A 22,582-nucleotide genomic window follows, 5' to 3' on the forward strand; every position below is an offset into this window, starting at 1 on the left:
AAAGTATATGTTGTATGATTCCTGTTCTTTTGAATTTGTGTTTTATGGGCCAAAGTATGGTCTAGTCATTGTTCTCTTTGAGCTTGAGAAGAGTGTATATTCTTCTACTATTGGATGAAGTAGTCTATAGATGTACATTAGATTCAGTTTGGTGTTTGCTGATCAGTCAGTCCATCTATGTGTGCTGGATTTGTCAAATAGAGATATAGTGGTAGAGGGATGTTGAAGTCTGACTATAGTAGTGGATTCATCTGTTTCTCATAGTTTTATTGTTACTGCCTCATGTATTTTGAAGCTCCATGTTTTTTTGTTCTTAAGGTTGTTTATTTTTGAGGGGGGAGAGGGAGAGAGAGAATCTTTTTTTTTTTTTTAAGATTTTATTTGAGAGAGAGCGCGCGCACATGCGAGATGGGGAGCGTCAGAGGGAGAGGGCGAAGCAGACTCCCTGCTGAGTGGGGAACACGACATGGGGCTCCCATCCCAGGACCCTGAGATTGTGACCCTAGCCAAAGGCAGCCGCTTAACTGACTGAGCCACCCAGGTGGCCAGGGTAAGAGAGAGAATCTTAAGCAGACTCCCCTTGAGTATGGGGTCTGATGTGGGGTTGATCTCACAACCCTGAGATCTCACAAAGCCGAATTCAAGAGTTGGATGCTTAACGGACTGAGCCACCCAGGCACCCCTGAAACTCCATTGTTAAGCTCATATATACTTTCAGGATTTTTTAGAAAAGATTTATATTTATTTGAGAAGAGAGAGTGGGGGGAGGGGCAGAGGGAGAGAGAATCCTCAAAACGTGGAGCTGTACCCTAGGACCCTGAGATCATGACCTGAGCCAAAATCAAGAGTCAGATGCTTAGCTTACTGAGTCACCCAAGCACCCGCTTTTGGCTGTTCCTTTTTTTTTTTTTTTTTTAAGATTTTATTTATTTATTTGTCAGAGCAGAAGCAGGGGGAGCGGCAGTCAGAGGAGAAGCTGGCTCCCAGCTGAACAAGGAACCCAATGTGGGACTCTATCCCAGGACCCTGAGATCATGACCTGAGCTGAAGGTAGCCACTTATCCAACTGAGCCACCCAGGCGCCCCCCCCCCCCCCTTTTGGCTGTTCTTGAATAATGCTGCCATGAAATGGGTGTGCAGATTATTCAAGACCCTGCTTTTTGAGCATGTACCTGAAATTAGAATTGCTTGATCACGTGGTAATTCCATTTTCAATTTTTTGTTGAACAACATACTGTTTTCCATTGTGGTTGCACTGTTTTACATTCCCACCAACAATGCACAAGGTCCCATTTTCTCCATATCCATGCCAACACTTGTTATTTTCAGGTTTTTTTTTTTTTTTTGATAGTAGGCATCCCGATAGATCCGTGTATCTCATTGTAGTTTTGATTTGCATTTCCCTAATTATAGTTATGTAATGATGTTGAACATCTTTTTATGTGCTTGTTGGCCATTTGTATATCTTGTGGAGAAATGTCTATTTAAGTACTTTACCCCCCCCTTTTTTTTTTGAGTAAAGTGTTAGAAGTTTATTAAGTGAAGATACAGAAAAAGCTTTCAAGAGTAAGAGGGGTCCCAACAGGGTTGCTCAAGTACTTTACCCATATTCTAATTGGGTTTGGTTTTTGTTGATTTTTTTTTTTTTAAGATTTTATTTATCAGAGAGAGAGCACGGACAAGCAGGGGGAGCGGCAGGCAGAGGCAGAGGGAGAAACAAGCTCCCTGTTGAGCAGGGAGCCCGATATGATACGGGACTTGACCCTGAGCCAAAGGCAGATGCTTAACAGACTGAGCCACTCAGGCATCCCTGTTTTTTTTGTTGTTGATTTTAAGAGTTCTTTTATATATCCTGGGTATTAATCACTTGTCATTTATATATGACTTGTAAATAATTTCTTCCATAGGTGCCTTTTTACTGTTGTGTTCTTTGATGCACAGGAATTTTTCACTTTGATGTAGTTCCAGTTTATTTTTATTTTTGTTGGTGTCATATCCAGGAAATCATTGCCAAATCCATTTGTCATGAAGCTTTTATGTTTTCTTAGTTTTATAGTTTTTTCCATCTCCTTTACTGTTAATGTGTCTTGGTCTTTATATTTAAAGTGAGTTTCTTTTAGATAACATAGTTGGACCTTTTTCTTTATCCACTCCAATAGTATGTCTTGTTATATTTAGACTCTTGACATTTAAAATTATTGTTGATATATTTGGATTAATGTCTGCCTTTTTTTTACTGTATTTTTTTTAAGTTTTTTTTTTAAGATTTTATTCATTTGAGAGAGAGAGAGAGCACAAGCAGGAGGAGAGGGAGAGGGAGAAGCAGACTCCCCACTGAGTTGGGAGCCCAACATGAGGCTTGATCCCAGGACCTGGAAGTCATGACCCAAACCAAAGGCAAATGCTTAATCATCTGAGCCACCCAGGCACCCCTTTTTTTTACTGTATTTTGTTCGTTGCCCTTGTTCTTTCTCTTTTTTGTCTTACACTCTTTTTCTGACTTAACTTGTTTCATTGAACATTTTATATGATTGCATTTTTTCCTCCTTTTAGCATATTATTTGTGCTTTTTCTTTTTTCTTTTTAGCAGTTGCCTTTGAATTTGCCATATACACTTAACAAGTACTCTGTAATAACACTATACTACTTCACAGGTAGTGGGAGTACTTTGTAACAAAATTCACATTTTCTCGCTCCTGTCTATTGTAACGTTTGTCATTCATTTCTTACCCATAAGATATAATCAGGGGATACTTTGTTGTTACTGTTTTGAACATACTCTTATCTGTTAGATCAATTAAGAATAAAAAAAAATCAGGGGCGCCTGGGTGACTCAGTCCATTAAGCATCCCACTCTTGATTTTGGCTCAGGTCATGATCTCAGGGTTGTGGGATTGAGCCCTGCATCAGGCTCCGTGGTGGGCGTGGAGCCTGCTTGGGACTCTTTCTCCCTCTGCCGTTTCTCCCACTCTTTCCCCCCACTCTCCTTCCCCCTGCAAAAAGAGTAAGAAAGATCAAAGATTTTATTTTACCTTTATTTTTTTTCTAATGCTCTTTCTTTATGTATATCATTTTCCTACTTCCTGAAGAATTTCTTTTAACATTTCTTAAAAGATAGGTCTGCTGACAACAGGTGTTTTATTTTTGGGAAGTCTTTAGTTTAATCTTTCCTATCTGGAGGATAATTTTGCTGGATATAGAATTTTAGGTTGGTAGGGCTTTTTGCTTTCAACACTTTGTTTTTATTAGTACTATTTTTATAAAGTAGTCTCCACATCCAACATGGGGCTTGAACCCACAACTCTGAGATCGAATCACATGCTCCACCGACTGAGCCACCCACTCGATCCTGCTTTCAACACTTTAAATATTACATTCCATTTTCTTTCATGATTTCTGAAGAGAAGTCCAATGTAATTTTTATCTTTCCTCCTCGATTGGCAAAGTTTTTTCTTCTGATTTCTTTCAAGCTTTTCTCTTTGTGTTTGGTTTTCTTCAGTTTGAATATGATATTCCTAGCTATGGATTTTTGGGGATTGATTCTATTTTATATTCTCTGAATTTCTTGGATCTGTGATTGATTGTCATTAATTTAGGGAAATTCTTAGTCATGATTGGTTCAAATATTTCTTTGTTTCTTTTCTTCTCTTTCTGGTATTCTCATTACTTGCATGTTATACCTTTTGGAGAGCCTATTCTGTCTTTTTCATTTGTTTTTCCTTTGCATTTTTGATTTTGGAGTTTCTATTGACATTTTTTCTAGCTCACAGATTCATTTTTTGTTTGCGTTCACTTACCAATGAGCCCACAAAGGCATTTTTCATTTGTTAGTTTTTTTTTAAATTATTTCTAGCATGTTCTTTTAATTCGTTCTTAGAGTTTCCATCTCTTTGCTAACATTACCCATTTGATTTAGACGTTGTCAACTTTTTCCATAATGGCACTTAGCATATTAATAATAGTTTTAAATTTTTAGTCTAATTCTAGCATTTCTGCCATGTGAGTCTTTTTCTGTGGTTTTGTTTTTTGGTATGTCTTATAATTTTTTTCTTGAAAGCGAAAGCCACACATGATCTGGGTAAAAGGAACCTGAGGTAAATAGGCCTTTGGTGTGAGACTTTATGTCTGTCTGTCCAGGGATACTGTTTGCTGTAGCTGTAGATACCAGAGTCTAAAATCTCCTCTGATGCTCTTGTTTTTGTCTTCCCTGTTGCCTCTGGGGCTCCTTAGAGACATCTTAAGTCAGGTCTGAGACACGCAGTTCTTTGAGTTGTAATCCCCTGTTATTACACAGGAGCCCTATTGATGTAGTGGTTGGGGGAGGGGAAGCAGTCTATAGTCCTGTAATTGGGTCTCAGTCTTTTTTTTTTTTTTTTAAGATTTTATTTATTTGTCAGAGAGAGTGTACAAGCAGGGGGAGCGGCAGGTAGATGGAGAAGCAGGTTACCTGCTGAACAAGGAGCCCGTTTCAGGACTCAATCCCAGGACCCTGGGATCATGACCTGAGCCAAAGGCAGGTGCTTAATCGACTGAGCCACCCAGGTATCCCAGTCTTTTAGGGAGTCTACCCCCCACAGGCTGTGACCTTCAGAAGTGCTTCTCAGTCATCTCCCCCAACCCCACTTCGATGATACTGGAAGGGTGGTATAGGGTATTTCTCTTCCCTCAGGTTGGTTAGATCTATTTTAAGACCCTAGTTGGTTAGGCTCTGATGAAAGTTTCTCTTGAGGGCAGGCCTTGTTAAGAAAAACAAAATATCTCGGTTTATTTCAAAATGGCTTCTTTCCCCTTCTCTCTGCCAGGAGCATGAGGGCATTTTCCTCTGACCTTCACTGTGAAAACCTGATAGGGAACCTGGAGGTAAAAACTCAACAAAAATGGGAAGGCCCCTTCAGAGTTTTTCACTCTCAAATTCATCCCCACTGTGCTTCCAGCAGTTTGTCAATTACAGTTTACGTTTTCCTACCTAGGTAATGGTTCATGCTTGTGTGCTTTTGCCCTGATAAATTTGAGTCTTATTTTCTGCCCATCATGTCTCCGCAGTTTTGGGGGCAGCAGTTTGCCCTGTGGCTTCAATTCTCTGAGGGATTGTCAGTTCAGCTTTTTTCTTCTGTGGATGGGAGTGATGATTTATAAGTTTTTACATGTTGGATTGGAAACCAGAAGTATACTCATTTATTTTTGTTTGTAGTATTCTATTAAATTGCACCGTGGGGTGCCTGGGTGGCTCAGTCGGTTAAGCGACTGCCTTCGACTCAGGTCATGATCCTGGAGTCCCAGGATTGAGTCCCGCATCTGGCTCTTTGCTTGGCGGGGTGACTGCTTCTCCCTCTGCCCCCCCCAATCTCATGTGTGCTTGCTCGCTCTCTCTCTCTCCCAAATAAATAAAATCTTAAAAAATAAATAAATAAATAATAAATTGCACTGTAATTCTTGTAGACATCCCTCAATTAATGGATACTTAGATTAATGTTTTTCTTTTTTTTTTAAAGATTTTATTTATTTATTTATTTATTTATTTATTTTTAAAGATTTTATTTATTTATTTGAGAGAGAGAGAATGAGAGAGAGAGAGCACGAGAGGGAAGAGGGTCAGAGGGAGAAGCAGACTCCCCGCTGAGCAGGGAGCCCGATGTGGGACTCGATCCCGGGACTCCAGGATCATGACCTGAGCCGAAGGCAGTCGCTTAACCAACTGAGCCACCCAGGCGCCCTATTTATTTATTTAACAGAGAGATAGAGAGCACAAGTAGGCAGAGTGGCAGGGAGAGGGAGAAGCAGGCTCTCTGCTGAGCAGGGAGCCAGACGTGCGGCTCGATCCCAGGACCCCAGGATCATGACCTGAGCTGAAGGCAGCCGCTTAACCGACTGAGCCACCCATGCGCCCCTAGATTAATGTTTTTCATTATATTTAATTCATCAGTGATTTCCGTTAGGGTTATATATTTTTTCCTACCTGTAATGAAATTATTTGGTTAGGCAATTTCTAGGAGTGGTTATACTGGGTTAGAGTGTGACAAATTTTATGGTGTTAATACTTTTTGCTGTATTGCCTTTAAAAGGGCTTCTGAGCTTTATTGGTATCCTATCAACCTTACCAGTATTGGATATTAAGAATTTTACCAGTTTAGAAAATGTAAAATGTAATATAAGATTATTTTGCACGTGGATTCCAGTTGGTCTAGTACTGTTTTTGTTGAAAATAATTGTTTTTCCCCCATCAAATTACTCCTTTATCAAAGATAAGTTGACTGTATATGTATGGGCCTATTTCTGCGCTCCCTATTCTGTTCCATTGGTCTGTGTGTGTATTCTCTTACCAATACCATGCTGTTGATTTTAGTAGCTTTATGATAGCCCCATCAGAAGTGGAAAAAATGGAAAAGGGATGACTTTTAATAATAATTTTCAAACAGCACTGTAGTCTCCCATCTATCCCAGATCCATAGGTCTTAGTGTGTGTGTGTTTTTAAGATTTTATTTATGTATTTGAGAGAAAAAGAGCAAATGAGCGGGGGGGGAGGGGCAAAGGGAGAGGGAAAGGCAGACTCCCCCGCTGAGTGGGGAGCCTGATACAGGGCTTGATCCCAGGACCCCAGGGTCAAAACCTGAGCCATAGGCAGATGCTTAACTGAGGGAGCCACCCAGGCTCTCCCATAGTTCTTAGTTTTACTACCTTAAGGGAATCATTATTGCCAGTTTCTTATGTATGGTTTTGGAAATTGTGTGTGTGTGTGTATACATTCAGGGCTTAAAATGTGAAGAAAATAACTATTTTGCTTATTTTTTCTTTATGCAGTCTTAAGGGTGATACATGTAAAGTCTAAAGTTCTTTGAGTAAGTGTAAAATAAAAAGTTCTAGGGGCACCTGGGTGGCTCAGTTGGTTAAGCATCCACCTCAGGTCATGATTTCAGCGTTGTGAGATTGAGCCCCACATTGGCTTGTGCTGGGTGTGGAGCCTGCTTAAGATTCTCTCCCTCTGTCCCCCCTTTAAAAAAATCTAAATGACAAAATATTGTGTCATAGTGTAAGTAAAGGTTTTTGGTTTTTTTTTTCTTACTGGCATACAACAGGGCATCCTGTAATTGATGGTATCTTAGTGAAATTAAATGTGTATGGCTTGGCTCATGAGTCATTTTTGAAACTTGGCTTCGCTAATTATTAGCTGTGTGACCTCTTTGTAGCTCAATTTCTTTATTGGTAGATACATAAGATTGTTAACAGGTCAAATGAGTTATTACATATAAATCAGAATACTACTTATAAGGTGTTATATAAATATTAGCTATTATTTTTATTCTGCCAGCAATGTTAGCTACTTTCTCCTTAAAACATTTTTCTTCCTTTGGTGCCAGTGATAATAGACTATCTTGGTTTTTCTTGTCTTGCTCATCATATCTTCAGCTCAGATCACTCCTGAATTTTAGACCATGAACCATGTTCTTGGCCCTTTGGATTTTCATATATAGCTCTTCTCAACATGTCCAAATCTGAGTTTTTATTTTTTACTTCCCCAAACTCTGACCTCTCACTTTGTTTCCTTATCTTAGTTTTTTATTGCACTATTGTCCACTCAGTAGAAAAGCAAACTATAAGAGTGATCCTTGTTCCCTTTTTAAGAGATCATACACTTTTAGTTTATAATAATTTATTCCTAGAAGTTTTACTTCATCTCTCTCTTTTTAAGATTTTTATTTATTTATTTTAGAGGTAGACAGCACATGCTTGGGAGGGAATGCAAGTAGGGGGAGGAGCAGAGGGAGAGAGATACACAGAATCCAAGCTGAGCAGGGAGCCTGATGTGGGGCTTGATCTCATGACCCTGAGATCATGACATGACCTGAGCTGAAATCAGGAGGCGGGTGCTCAACCGACTGAGCCACTCAGGCGCTTCTACCTCTTATCTCTCTTAATTCATTTACTACACTCCCCCCCTCCCCCAGAATGGACTAATTACTGTCACGGGTTCCTAACCTTTCTCTCTTGTATCTGCTTTAATCTACCTCCAGGCATTTTTTCCTCCCTATACAGCTGTTTGTTATTTAAAAGACTCAAATTTGATTGTCAAGTCACAGCTTTAAATGTTTCTCATTGTTCTTCATGACTCTGCATAATCTGGCTCCTGCCTACTTTCCCTGCTTCATTTCAGCTCCTTTATTTTGTGTGTATATTGGTGGCTTTTCAATTCTTGAACATGGCAGGACCATTTTTGCTTCTATTTTGCACAGGGCAGACTTGAAATGCCATCATTGACATCATTCGTAAATCTTTTAAAGGTAGTTTCCTCAGAAAAGCTCCTACTTATCCTCCATATTCTCTTTGTTAAATATTACTCTCATATATTCTCTTTGTTAAATATTACTCTCATGATATTCTGTAGTTCATTTAAAAGTTGTATAATTTATTGTTTAATACCTTAGAATGAAAGCTCTATATATGTGGATAGGGTGGGTTAGAGAACATTTCTGGTTGATCGTTTTACCACTCAGTACCTATTTGCCTTGTAAATAGTAAGTACTCAGTAAATATTCATTGGATTAATGTGTTCAGAACTTTATTCTGCATTATACATTGTGTGAAGAATGATAACAGAAATCCAGAAAGTAAAATTTTAATGATAGACTGTTGCTGTAATTGGAAAAGCTGTTATTTCCTGGTTCTCTATAGCTGCACTTGTCCAGTGTTGTAGCCACTGTCCACGTGACCTTTTTTCAAGTTTTTAAAAACTGTTTTTTGACTTCTTAGAGTGTACAAATCAGTGGTTATTACTATATCACAAAGTTTAACAGTGCAACTGTTAAAACTAACATTTCATCTCCTTAAAAATAATCCTTGTACCCATTAGCAGCAGATCCTTCCCATCTCCCTTCCCTCTCCTCTCTCAACAACCAATAATTTACTTTTTAAAAAAAATTTTATTTATTTATTTATTATTTGACAGAGAGAGAGGGAACAGAAGCAGGGCGAGTGGGAGAGGGAGAAGCAGGCTTCCCGCTGAGCAAGGAGCCCGATGCGGGGCTCGATCCCAGGACCCTGGGATCATGACCTGAGCCGAAGGCAGATGCTTAACGACTGAGCCACCCAGGCGCCCCTCAATAATTTACTTTCTGTATCTGTGGATTTGACTATCACATGTGGCTTTTGAACACTTGAAATGTGGGCAGTCCAAATTGAAATGTGCATGTGATTTGTAAATTAAACATTGGATTTTGAAGACACTTTTTTTTAAATGAAAATATCTCAAATTTTTATTTTGATTACATGTTAAAATGATAATTTTATATATAGGAGATAAATTTAAAGTTAATTCTCTACCTTCACTCTTTTTAATGTGATTACTAGAAAATTTTAAAGTGCATTTGTGGCTTACATTTTTTTTAAGATTTTATTTATTTATTTTTGCGGGATAGAGTGAGAGAAAGAGAGCATGAGTGGGATGAGGGGAGGGGCAGAGGGCGAAGCCGACTCTCCGCTGAGCCAGGATCCTGGGATCGCGACCCGAGCCGAAGGCAGACACTTAACCCACTGAGCCACCCAGGAGTCCTGTAGCTTACATTGTTATATATCTGTTGGACAGCACTGATCTAGGACTTGTATTTAGTAAGGGTCATAAATGTTCCCATGGCTTCAGTTCCTTTCTGGTCTCTTAATTTCTATGTCAGCCTGCTTTGGGTATGTGACATGCCCCAAGCTTCAGAATTGTTTTTACTTAATAACTGCTTGGAAAGTGAAAATTTTTCTTATTTGGGCAGCCTTAGAATAGTAGGGGAAAATAAGTCATTCATATTAAGTTAGGGGAAAATGATGGCAACTCTTAAACCTTTTAAGCCTCGTTTCCAGCAAATTAGGTAGAAGTGAATTTCACATTTATTTGCACGATACTGATAAATAGTGCCCCTAAACTTTGGTAGTTGTGATTTGACTAGGAAACAAACTAATAGTTTCTTTATAGCCTATGAGAATGGTCTATAACTTTAGGGGTAATTTAGAGTTATATTTGTCTATCTGAAATTTAGATTGAAATTTTGTTTTAGAATAAATTTTCGGGATAAATACAAGCGACAGTAATGTGACAAGTGGTTCTCAAAATGCAATATTTGCTTTAGGTGGAAGTTTTCTGCTCCTACATCATTGTCAAAAGTCAACATGTTACAATGTTAAATGACTACTATACATTCATCATTTACTTTGTGGCAGACATTGTTTTATATATTGTATTAATTCATTAAATTATAATTCCCAGTTGACAGGTTGAAACTGAGGTTCAGAGTGATTAATTAACTTGCTTGAGGTCACATGTTAGTTTAAACAGGTTAAATAACAATGTACTTAGAGCTTTTATGATAAAATCTTTCAGTTTTTAGTTTTTCTCACTAGAATGTAAGCTCCAAGTGGGCAGGGACTTAGTTTTGTTCATTAACACTTGAGATTTCTTTCTGGCATATAGTAGACTCCAGGAATTATTTGGACAAATTTTGTGATGATGATACCAATTCACCAAGAGACTTGGCCTTGGAAATCTATTAGAATTGCTTTAAATTCTGCACTATTGCTTATTAGCAGTAATGCTAATTTTACCACATCCAGATAAGATTTAACATTATGTGCTATTTTGCATACTTTGTTATGTTTTAATAGTTCATTTTAAAAATGTTTACTAGGAACTGTAGCTTCTATTCATCTCTTTTCCTTTTATGTGTTAGAAATGCATTGGAGCCACAAAGGAATATCAGAAAAGCCAGGACTACCAAAGGTCCCACTGTGTGTTTAGTTGAGTTGGGAGAAGAAAATATAGAAAAGCAAATTTGCAGATGTCCTCACAAAAAATGCAGTACAGTGGTAACACCATTCTGCAGGGTTTCATCCAAAAGCCTTAGTGTTCCTGGTCATTAAAATGAATAAACATTGTTTTGTTATTTATTTTTAGAAATAACATTTCCATTCTTAGACTAGAAACAGAGCTGTGAAATAAATTTTATAAAATAGGGCTTTGAAAGCAAAGGTTTTTGTAATTAATATTACTAGGGGAAGGGTAGCTATGCTACTTCTTTCTATAAGATTCTCATTTAAATTTGAGATATGTATTCTCATTTTAGAGTAATAAAATTGAGAGATGTTAAGTGACTTACCTAAATTAATGCCACAAGTAAGTGGCAGAGCTTGGATTCAGCTCATATCTGTCTGACTTCAAAGGCCATACTTTTTTAAATACTGTCATCTTTTGCCATTTTCCATATCTTCCTTATAGTTCTTGAGTGGGATTTTAAGTTAGTTTGTTGGGCACTGGGATCAGAATTTTGGATTGTGGAGTAACTGGATGTTAAACTGTGGAGATGATAAAGGATAATTGTTGCGTGATGGAAAAATTAAGCTGTGAAAAATTTGTCTTTAACTTTCCATTTTCTTTTTATCTTTGGTTATCTGCAGATAAAGACCCTACTCTATCTAGACCATATAGGATGCTTCTTTATAATGGATTCATCATGGTGATTGTATTTTTTTTAGCTAATTTAGTACATTTTTCATACACTAGTAATGTGCTTTCTGTAGAGAAAAAGATCTATTTTCCTCTATAATTTGGGGGTAATGAGGACAGAAATAAGGACAGAGGAATACTAATAAAATTGTTTATTTAACATTTTACTAACTTGAGAATTGGGGGCAATCTGGAAGGCAGCTTCTCCAATTTCTGTTACCTCCTTTTTTTCCTCCCCAAAACTTTAATCATGTCCTTTAGTATCCTGACATTTTAGGGTTATATATTTCCTTTTGGAAAGGGGATATTGTGGGAAGCTATAAAGAACTTCGAAGGCATTGATGATTTGCAAGATCTGATTACTCTTGTTTTACTTAGAACTCTCAGAGGAGAATTGGAAGTCTTACAGTTCTACTTGCAGTTTCTTAAATTGGTCAGTGAAAGTGTGGTGCCTCTGATTTTCATTTTAACATTCATTCCTGTGTGTACTGGACAAAGTACTATATCGTTGGTAAAATTGTATATTTCATCCTCCACTGCAAATCACTAAGGATGATAATGATTTTTTAGGGCACAGGAAGAAGTTTCCCGTGTATATTTGTAATTAATTTTAATTTTGGGGTAAAATTAACTTCAGAAAAATATGAAATATATTAATCCCAAAGGTAAATTTATAGAAAAAAGTTATGAAATAAACCTACTAATTAGAAGGTTTTTTAAATGCATAAAGTTTTTTAATCTTATGTTATTGTTATAAAAGATAAGATTAATTAGAAGTCATATGAAATCTTTAAAATTTGGGTTTTAAGTTGTATATTTTTTCAGTACTTATTCTGTATTAATACAAACTGCTTAGTACAGAAAAAGGGTAACAATAGGTATCTACTTCTTGGAGGTTGGGGGAGGAAGCCATGGACCTTAAAACAGTAATTCTTACATTGTTCATCCTAAACATGCTTAAAAAGGTAGGTTTGAAAGCAAAAAATTTACTGTTGATCTCTTGCAAGGCTTTTTTTGTAGGAGTGGATATGTTGTGTTACTTAGGTAGAAATATGAAATCCTAGCCAAAAAAATGAAAACATAACTTATATATTAAGGATTTATGTTTTTAACAATTGAGAAAAAGAGAAAGTTTACCGTATTAGGAACTTAGACCAGTAAGGTATTACTGAAGATTACAAAATTAAAGTGGAGAGCTTGTTTGCCGACAGGTACTTTTGAACATTAATGTGAATCCCCCTGGAGGGTTTTCTGAATCATTTAAGGTCACCGTTAACTCAGAATGGTTTGAGAAATTGAAATGATACTATAGATATGAAAGGACTTTGAGAAATGTAATGTGCAAAATAAATAGATGTAGATAAATTTAAAATAACAGTCTGTTTTGAAAAGTAGGTAGCTGCCACTGAAGTAAACTAAGCAGTTTAGCTTTGGTTAAACTAAGCAACCTAAAAAGAAATTGAAGGCATTAGATGATTCTAGTGAGGCATTTTAGGCTTCAAGAATTTTCATGGAAAGGAGAATTAGTTAGATGCTTAGAGTTTTCACCATCTGAGTGGATGGAATAGTATTTCAGTTAACCTAAACATCTAGAGTTGTTGGGGTTAGTTTAAGTGAGAGTTTATACCCTACATGGCTTTTAATGACCCTGAGTTTTCTGTTTATATGGATAGAACCCATGTAACCTGGGGGTATAGATAGCAGTGTTCATCTACAGATGAATAATAGACTTATCACTTTGGACCTAACATATATGAAGTTGGCAAATATAAAATAGGTGTCTGCTATTTTTCTCTAAACATTCCAGTAATGTTAACAAGCCATTGTACTGTTGCTCAAAGTGGTTTTATTTCATTAAAAAGAAGTGAAAATTTGTTAGTTTTTTGGTTTTAACTATTCTTAAAACTGGCTAATTAAATCCCAGAAAAGGACAGGCTATTATTTTTAGTAGAGCAGATAATCAAGTTTATTAAAGAGGGGGTTTCAAATTTTTTTATAGATAATACTTTAAAATAGGCTTTTTTCTTGCTGATATAACTAACATTTATTTTCTGTTTATTTTTAAGACAAGCAAAAATCAAATTAAAGTAGATCTTGTAGATGAGAATTTTACAGAATTAAGAGGAGAAATAGCAGGACCTCCAGACACACCATATGAAGGCAAGTACTTTTTTCTGTATCAAAATATTGTGCGTATTAGAACTTATCTGAAACATTAAATCAGAATAATCTTAAGCATCTATAAGTTACATGGAAGTTAACTTCATTTGGCTTAGGATATTACAACATTTAAATAAATTTAGATATTTATATAGACTGATTTTTCTTACTGAATTTTAGCTGATTTTTTTCTTTCCCCAACATAGATTTAGTAGAGCCGTTACAATTTGTATAGGTTAGAATTTAACAGTAGAAAACATCTAGCATGTTAAGCCTCTAAGATATGGACTATAGATGCTCAGTTACCCTTCATATGGTATTTATAACAAACCTTGCCTTAAATTTCTGACAAAATATTTATTTTTTTAAAAAAAGCTCCTCTCCCCTGTTTGTCATTAAGTATTGCATTCATTCATGAGTCTTCACACAGGCTGTATAGCAAATATTTAATTTTCTTTATTCAGGAAAGCTTTGAGTATCATTTCAAGACAGAAAAGAAAAGAGGCAACTTTGCTGAACTTTGTTTTCACAAACTAAGTCTGTAGCCAACTTTAGACTATGGAATTGGGTGGTAAGAAAAAGAAAGAAGCTTTTTATAGCTTTTTATTTCCTCATCAGGCAAATCTTCAGTAATGAATATTATTGTAAATTTGGGTTATGTAGCATAACCAAGGTTCTTGCATATAATAGGCATTCAAATGCATGCTTAGTAGAAATCATAACCAAATTTGTAGTAGTAGTAGTAGCATTTATTGAGTTCTTACTTTTAGAACTTTACATGTATTTTCTCATTTAATCCTTACAACAAATCTTATGAGGTAAGTAGTTATCACTGTTTCATAGAATGAGGAAACTTAAGCTCAGAGAAATTAAGTACCTGGTTTAAGGTCACACATCTAAGTGACCCAGCTGGGATTTGAGTCCTAATAGCCTTTGACTTCAAGGCCAACGTTTCTAATTAATTACTTTCTGCTTTTAAATAAATGAGGATCGACTGAATATTGGAAGTGGTGGTTATGTCTACTTTGAATGAGGTGGTTTTATAATTCCTTAATGAACAGTTAACCCAAAGTCATCAGAAAAATCCAATATTCTAGAATATCTTTGTTTTCGTTTAAATTTTTAAAGACCCTAGAATGTCTTTAGCATATCCTACTAAATTTTAAATGATAAAATTTTATTTCCTGTTTTATAGTTAATATGAGCCATTTCTTGACATTATTTTATTTTGTATTGTTTATTGAGTGCCTCCTATATGCCAGGCCTTGTCTGGATGCTTTCATGGATGCTGTTCATTTAGTCCTTTTGACAGTCATTAGATGGAAAAAAGATCTTTAGTTACCTTATAAAAATCAAGTTCTTGTCTTAATAGTAGATATTGTATGGAATGATACACTAGCTGCTTCTTAAAGGCAGGCATTATAAATACTCTTGAATCTTTTTTAGGTTGCTCGGATATATTTTTAAAAGACAGTATGGCAGTAGCATTATCATTCTAGAACTCTTCCAGCAAACTGATATTTATAAACAAGACACCTCCTGAACTAAGTTAGATAGGCAGAATGTTCATTACCTTCTTAGCAACCCTTAATAAAAGTAGGTGAATTTTTAAAAATTGGATAGTACTCATTGGTAGGATAATTAAGTTATAAATATACCATATTTATTAATTGGAAACAAGTTTGGTCATATTTAAGTGTTTCTGCTGCTGCCACTAAATGAGGTATTAATGTTTCATAATACTAGTTTTTGGTTGTTCTGATAAGACTAGTTTTAATATGCTTTTTGGGTATAAATTGTCCTTTTTATCTTAAAACTGTTGAAGAGAAGTTGTTCATTTTATTTAGGAAAAGCACTATTCAAGGGCATAAACTAAGATACTTTTTGGAAACAAGAATATGAGAAGTATTTTGATAATATTTATTGCAGGGCTCTTGCTAGTTTTTGAGAGTTTTTGTTTTTAAATCTCAGTAACTAAGGCAGGTGTTTCCATGTAGAATGTTAAACTGTTTATAATCGTTAATGAGGAAACTATTTTACGTTGTGTTAAAAGTAATCAGATTGAAAAGTAGAATGCCCATGGAAAAATTAACCATATTGCATGTGTTACTTAACTCCATTTTCTTCTTTTACTTTAATAGTGCAAAGGAACAGTTTAGTTCTTGAGCCTTTCTTCCTAAGAGTTGTTTTGAATTTATGGAATAATTGTTGATATTTTTAAAAATCTCATCCCTTCCCCATCTTCTTTTTAGATGAACTTAAGATTATAAATTTTTAACATTAAAAAGCTATTCTTTAAGAAGAAATTATTTGTGATGAAAACTTATATGAATAATGTAGTTATCATAAAGCTTAGTTGTGTTGCTCTGATGTGTATGTGTATATATATATATGCATGTGTATATATATATATACACATCAAATAATGCTATGGTTAATGTTATGGTGGTTATATATTGCAAGTTGTCAGATAATAAGGCAAGAAAGCATATTAATAGCATGTGGAGTAAAAATAGGGTTGGGGGGACTCTAGGGCCCAGCATTATTTATATAGTATTTCTGGGCTCTCACACTGCTCCTAAGAAATTGTTTTGGACATCCAAGAAGGAAGAGCTTTATATGAACAATTATAGAAACAGTAATCTAGACTTTCTCAGAAAAAGTAAGATTCTTAGGAAGGAAAAAGAACCTACATATTACTCAGGCCAAATTTATTATACTTATTTGAAGCTGGCATTTATCACTCTAAACAAAAACAGGTCTGTCTGTAAACAGGATTTTCTCACTCTCCTCTTACCTATCTTGTTTCTTTTGTTTTGACTACTTTCTTTTTTGTTGATTTCACTGGTGCCGAATGCTCTGTGATTCAGGCATCTAGTTCAACTCCTCCATCAGTCACTATAGGATGCCATTAAAAAGAATTAGCAAGAAAAGAAGAAATGGAACCAGAAAGGGCTTGAAGAAAGTGGTACCAAGTGAATTGCTCTTTTGTTTTTCTCCCCACATTCATCTGTTCCTGACAACGGAGGGAGGTGGATTTGAGAGAATCCAGGATATACTGAGAATTGAATTATGAAATTTTGAAGTTAATAATGCTAGTGCATAGTTTTTACTTTATTTTGCTTTTATTATGAAAAGTTTTAGGTATATACAGAAGACAAATGGTACAATGAATCTTTGGTGTACTTACCATCCAGCTTTAATAAACTATCAGCTTAGGGCCAGTCTTTGATCTAATCCATCCCTTCATTATTTTGAAGTGAATGCTAGACAGTTTCATACGTATTTCAGTAGTACAGTTTTATTTGTTACGTTTTGGAATAGTGTGTATTCTGTGTTAAATGGATCATAATATCTTAGGATTGGAAGGTTCCTTGAAGTTAGGATTCAAATTCACCCTCTCATCCAGTGGAAGACTTCCCCCTTCAGAGTTTCCTGAGTGGCAGTTACTTTCCCCTTGAATTACTCAGTTATGGGAAGCTAGATAAACTTTTTAAAAATATGTATTTGGCTGCTAGTTGCTCAAGATGACTTCAAAACAAGAATGTTGTGTTCTGTTTACATAGTACTGGTTAGAACAACCTCTTGTAAAGTGTTTCCTTTTGTATACCTATTGAGAGGAAGTGGATAGTTTTTTGTCTTTATGCCTACCTGTTGTTGAATTTTATTTTTAAAAATTTTAACAAGAAGTGTTGGCCTTTCATTAGGGCACGAGTTAAAAGTTTGGGGCATTTTTGCATTTGAGAGAACCAGCTAGAAGTAGATTTTTTCAGTTTATGACATAACCATATGTCCTTTTTCTTTGTACCATCTATGCCCTTATACCTCCTTTCCTTCTTTTGCCTTTTTTTTTTTTCCCATATTTTCTGTTATTTAGCAACTCTTCTCAGTGTGGACTAGAGGAAACAAAAGGAGACGGGATCTGTATTACTTAACTGTCCCAATGAAGCATTAGATTGTCTTTGGATTTAATGTATTCGTCTATCTCTAGCTCACCTATTCACTGATAAACTAATATAGTTGTATAAAATGGCTATTTTATATGTTTTAAATAACCTTTCAATTAACTAGTGTTTTATTTCCTTTTTGGGTTTCAACTTTAAAATGAATTTGTTGTAATTGAATATAAAATAGTACATGTTTTGAAAAGTTATGTCACTATATTTGGCTTCAAATATTTGAGGTGAGCAGCATTCTTAACTTTCTGTTTTCCCCATTTTTTAGGAGGAAGATATCAGCTAGAGATAAAAATACCAGAAACATATCCATTTAATCCCCCTAAGGTATTGTAAGCCTATTTTTTGTGCATGAACTTCTAAATTTTTTCCCCATTTAATTTATATTTTAGTGCTTAGTAAGGTTGTTGAGTTGTCTGCGTAAATTTAGTATGGAGAAGATTTCAGGTAATGGCAAATGGTTTGCTTCTGGAATTAGAATGAAAAGCAAGCTTACTCAGAGGCAGCTAGTAATGGCTTTAGACAGGAATAGGATTTTCATTTGCCAATGGCTTAAATTCTGGGTCTGGAAAAATTTGCAGTGTTCCCAAATTTAAAGAACCCAACAGATTCTTACTTGCCTCAAAGAAGTTTTGTTTTGTTTTGTTTTGTTTTGTTTAGGGAAGAGTCTATTCTGAATATCATTCAATAGTTATTTGAGTGCCAATGTAGCAATAAATAAGACTTATACTACCCTTGCTTTCTAGCTCACATTCTAGCAGAAAAAAAAAATTATGAACAAATAATTGCAACTGATGAATATTAAAAGAGGAAATGGAATGCCCTAGGTCATGTATAACAAAGGGAACTAACTTAAACTTATTTTTTCACTGAATAGCTTCATTTGTCTTTACTTTTGCTATTACCGCTTTAGTTTAGGCATTCAGCTTTATTACTTTCCTGTTTTGCCTATTATTTAATCCATGTTTGCCCCTCTTATTCATTCTTTGCAATTCTGTTCTGTAAATCTTCCTAAAATGCAGTTTTGATGTTTCTTTTCTTTCTTTGTTAATAAAGTCTAAACTCCTTAGCTGGGCATTTAAAACCTCCTACAGCCTAACCCCAATTGTCTTTTCCATCCTGATTTTCTACCACCTTTACCCTCAACATGGGTCTCATTTTCCAACCTAGATTATTTGCTGTTTATAGATGGTGATTATTATTTTGTACTTTTCTGTCATTTTCACAGATCATTATCTGTATCATTTAAAATTCTAGGGTTTTTTTTTGAGGTCTAGGTAAAGTATATCACCTTTTACATTAAGCTGTATCTATCAAATTGTTCCTCTACTCTTTCAATAGCATTTTATATAATTTATACACAGTTGACCCTCTGAACAATGTGGGAGTTAGGTACACTGACTCCCTGTGCAGTCGAAAATCCACATATCTCTTGACTCCCCAAAAACTTAATAGCCTTCTGTCAGCCAGCCTACCAAAACCTTACCAATAACAAAGTCGATTTACACATATTTCATATTTGTATTAAATACTGTATTCTTTCAATAAAGCTGGAGAAAAAATATTAAAATCATAAAAAGAAAATATACTTAAAGTACTATACTGTATTTATCAGAAAAAATCCACATATAAATTGACCAGTGCAGTTCAAACCCATGTCATTTAAGGGTCAGCTATAGTTCCAACACAAATACAGTACCAATTAATGTATTATTTGGGGTATGTATCTTTCACTTGCTTTTATGCCCCTGAGGTGAAGGACCTTGTCTTAATACATCTTTGTCTTTTCTGTGGCTCCTTGAGCCTTGAGCATATGATAGCAGTCACTCGGAAAATGTTCTGGAATTCATTCAGCCTGTTGGTTGTTCCCATTTAAGAACAGACATAATAATGGAAGTTCCAGGGTGCATTGGGATCACCTACTGGTTTGGGGTGTCTCTTATTCTGTATCTTATGTACATCTATTTTCTGATACGCCCACTTGATTCTTTTAAATTGTTATAAATTACACATAACATAAAATTTACCATTTTAACCATTTCTAAGTGTGCAATTCAGTGATATTAAATAGTCATGTTGTGCAATCATCACCTTTATCCATCTCCAGAACTACTACTTCTTACCTGTTAAACAGTAACTCCCCATTACCTCATGCCCCCAGCTCCCGTAACCATTGTTCTACTTTCTCTGTATGAATTTGATTAAGGTACCTCAGTTAAGTGGAATCACACCATGTTTGTCCTTTTGTATCTGATTTATTTCACTTAGCATAATGTCTTCAAGGTTTATTCATATTTCAGCATATATCTGAATTTTATTCCTTTTTAAGGTTAAATAGTGTTCCCTTGTTCATATATGCCACATTATCCATTCAACCATCAAGGGACATTTTGGCTGTTTCTACCTTTTAAGCTGGTTGATTCTTTTTTTTCTTAATTTTTTTTTCTCTATTATATAGAGTAATTTGGGGGCGCCTGGGTGGCTCAGTCGGTTAAGCATCCAGTTCTTGATTTCGGCTCAGGTCATGATTTCAGGGTTGTGAGATCAAGCCTTGCGTTGGGCTCCGCACTGGGCATGGAGCCTGCTTGAGATTCTCTCTTCCTCTGCCACTCCCCCTCATGCTGTCTCTCTCTCTTTTCTAAAATAAATAAACATTTGTTTAGAAAGGTAGTTTGTGCTTTTTGTAGATATTTGAGAAAGTTATGTAGTGAATTATAAAAAAAAAGAAAACATTTTTCAATATGACCATTTAGAGATGACCTCTATTATTAAGCCGTCATCTTAGATCTGTGACTTAATTTTCATCCTCATCCTGGTTACCCTCCACTGGATTCAGTCTAGGTTTTAATGGTATCACTGGAATGAATACATGCTTGAGGATACTTTAATTGTTGAGTACTATGAATTTAACAAAAGAAGATTTTAAATGTTTAAAGGTTAAGGATGCCCTCTTAGCCTAGAAAAAATTTTTAATGGAAATAAGGAGAAGGAAAGACCTCAAAAGAGACTGCTTTCAGCCACTACATTTTTTTACTATTAAGTAATGGCAGTAGCAGCTGTCACTTGGTTTGTGCTAAGAATTTTATATGCCTTTCCTGAAACAATCTTAACCGTTCTAATAAATGAAGGACCTGAGGCTTAGAGGTTAAATGGAACCCGAATCCCATAAGGCTCAGTGTGCTCTACTTTTTTGAACCTGATATGAGGAAGGAATGAGGGCATAATCTCTAAAACAGTAAATATGACTCCACCAAGAATAAGAGCAGTCCACCAAAGTTCAAATCCACCTCAGCCATTTAACTGGCTTTATAATTTTTTTTTCCCTAGTAGTCTCTGCCCAATGTGGCGCTCAAATTTACTATCCCAAAATCAAGAGCTACATGCTCTAACTGAGCCAGCCAGTTTTATAATTTTAGGCTTTATGATTTTAGGCAAGCTGTGTGCCCTAGTTGCCTCATTTATAAAATCCTCACGTAGGATTATAAAGATTAAAGGCATTAATCCATGTACAAATTATTGTAATAATTCTCAGAAACATTTTTTCACATTTTTTTTAAGTTTTTTTTTTTTATTTTATTTTCTGAGAGAGAGAGAGACAGAGAGAGACTGAGAGAGCACAAGCAGGGGGAGGGGCAGAAGGAGAAGCAGACTCCCCGAGGAGCAGGGAGCCGGATTTGGTGCTCGATCCCAGGACCCCCAGCATCATGACCCAAGCTGAAGGCAGATGCCTAACTGGCAGGCGCTCCTTTTTCACATATTTAATATCTCTGAAATTAAGATATACCTTTCGTTGATGACATGTCATAATTTAATTGGCAGAGTTTTTTTCTTTCTCAGGGTACATAAAGTAATGGTGTATTATATAATTCATGGTACCTGAGATAGAGTAATACTTATATAACTGTGCCTACACAGAATAAGCACTATGTAAATATTATACTGGTTAATGCTACCACTCTAAAAATCCCTTCTTGAAGTAGCCTGATGGCTTCGTTCTGTGACATCATTTGAAAGTACAGCATTGACACTTAATATTTCCTGTATAAATTGAAATTCTCATTCATTGCTGGTGAGAATTAAGATGTTGGAGCTGCTTTGGAACATAGTTTGGTCAAAATGGTAAACATAGAGTTAACCTTATGACCTATCAATTCTACTTCTAGGTACCTACCCAGTAGAAATGAAAACATGTCCACACAACAACTTGTACACAAATGTTCATACCAGCACTATTCATAATGGCCAAAAAGTAGAAATGACATAAATGCCCATTTACTGAATGGATAAATAAAATGTGGCATATTCATACCATGGAATATTTTTTGGTTATAAAAACAAATGAAGTACTGATAATATGGTATAAGATAGGTGAACTTTGAAAACATCATGCTACATGAAAGAAGCCAGACACAAAAGGCCACACATTGTATGATTTCATTTATATGAAACATTGGAAGAAGCAAATCCATAGAGACAAAAAATAGGTCAGTGGTTGCTTAAGACTGGGGTGTGTGAAGGAATGGGGAGTGACTGCTGATGGTTACATGGTTGCTCTGTGTATGTACTGAAAACCATGGTGGAGTTGTATACTTTAAATGGGTGAATTATAATCTCAGTGAAATTGTTTAATTTTTTCCCTCTATAGTCTCATATAGCTCCAAAGTGATTGCATAGCCTGGGCTCTGTTTCGGGCATTAATATATTATTTTATTTAATCATTGAAATCAGTGTTTTATTAGTCCCTCTCTCACTCTCCTTTTCTTAGCACAGTGGGAAAAATAGACTCATAACAGGAGAACAGATCTCCTATTGTTCTTCAGGCCACTACTATCCTAATTCCAGACATTCCATATTGAGATAGCTTCAAGATTTAGAAAAGTCTTCCTTTAATCATTCTAATGTGTCTCCCTCTGGCTTCAACTAGTTAATCTTAGTTGTAATTTAGTATTCTTTTAAATATGGTACTCATCCCATTTATGGCATTAAGCT

At 35.6% G+C, this 22,582-nt stretch overlaps 1 protein-coding gene across 2 annotated transcripts in view; it reads left to right on the top strand.

Annotated features, from left to right (window-relative positions):
* Positions 1–22,582, top strand: part of UBE2K (ubiquitin conjugating enzyme E2 K) — a 69,815-nt gene that overhangs the window by 30,150 nt on the left and 17,083 nt on the right. Inside the window, exons 2-4 of one of the 2 annotated variants that reach the window (XM_073891551.1) lie at positions 11,429–11,487; positions 13,544–13,637; positions 17,862–17,920. In XM_073891551.1, the coding sequence (XP_073747652.1) occupies positions 11,461–11,487; positions 13,544–13,637; positions 17,862–17,920 (180 nt within the window). In that variant the 5' untranslated portion in view covers positions 11,429–11,460. The remainder of the gene's footprint in view (positions 1–11,428; positions 11,488–13,543; positions 13,638–17,861; positions 17,921–22,582) is intronic. The other variant, XM_025887269.2, reaches the window with a different exon arrangement.

The sequence above is a fragment of the Callorhinus ursinus genome, unplaced genomic scaffold, assembly GCF_003265705.2.
Source record: "Callorhinus ursinus isolate GAN/ISIS: 27379988/994484 unplaced genomic scaffold, GSC_fseal_2.0 scaffold4, whole genome shotgun sequence".
Lineage (NCBI taxonomy): Eukaryota > Metazoa > Chordata > Mammalia > Carnivora > Otariidae > Callorhinus > Callorhinus ursinus.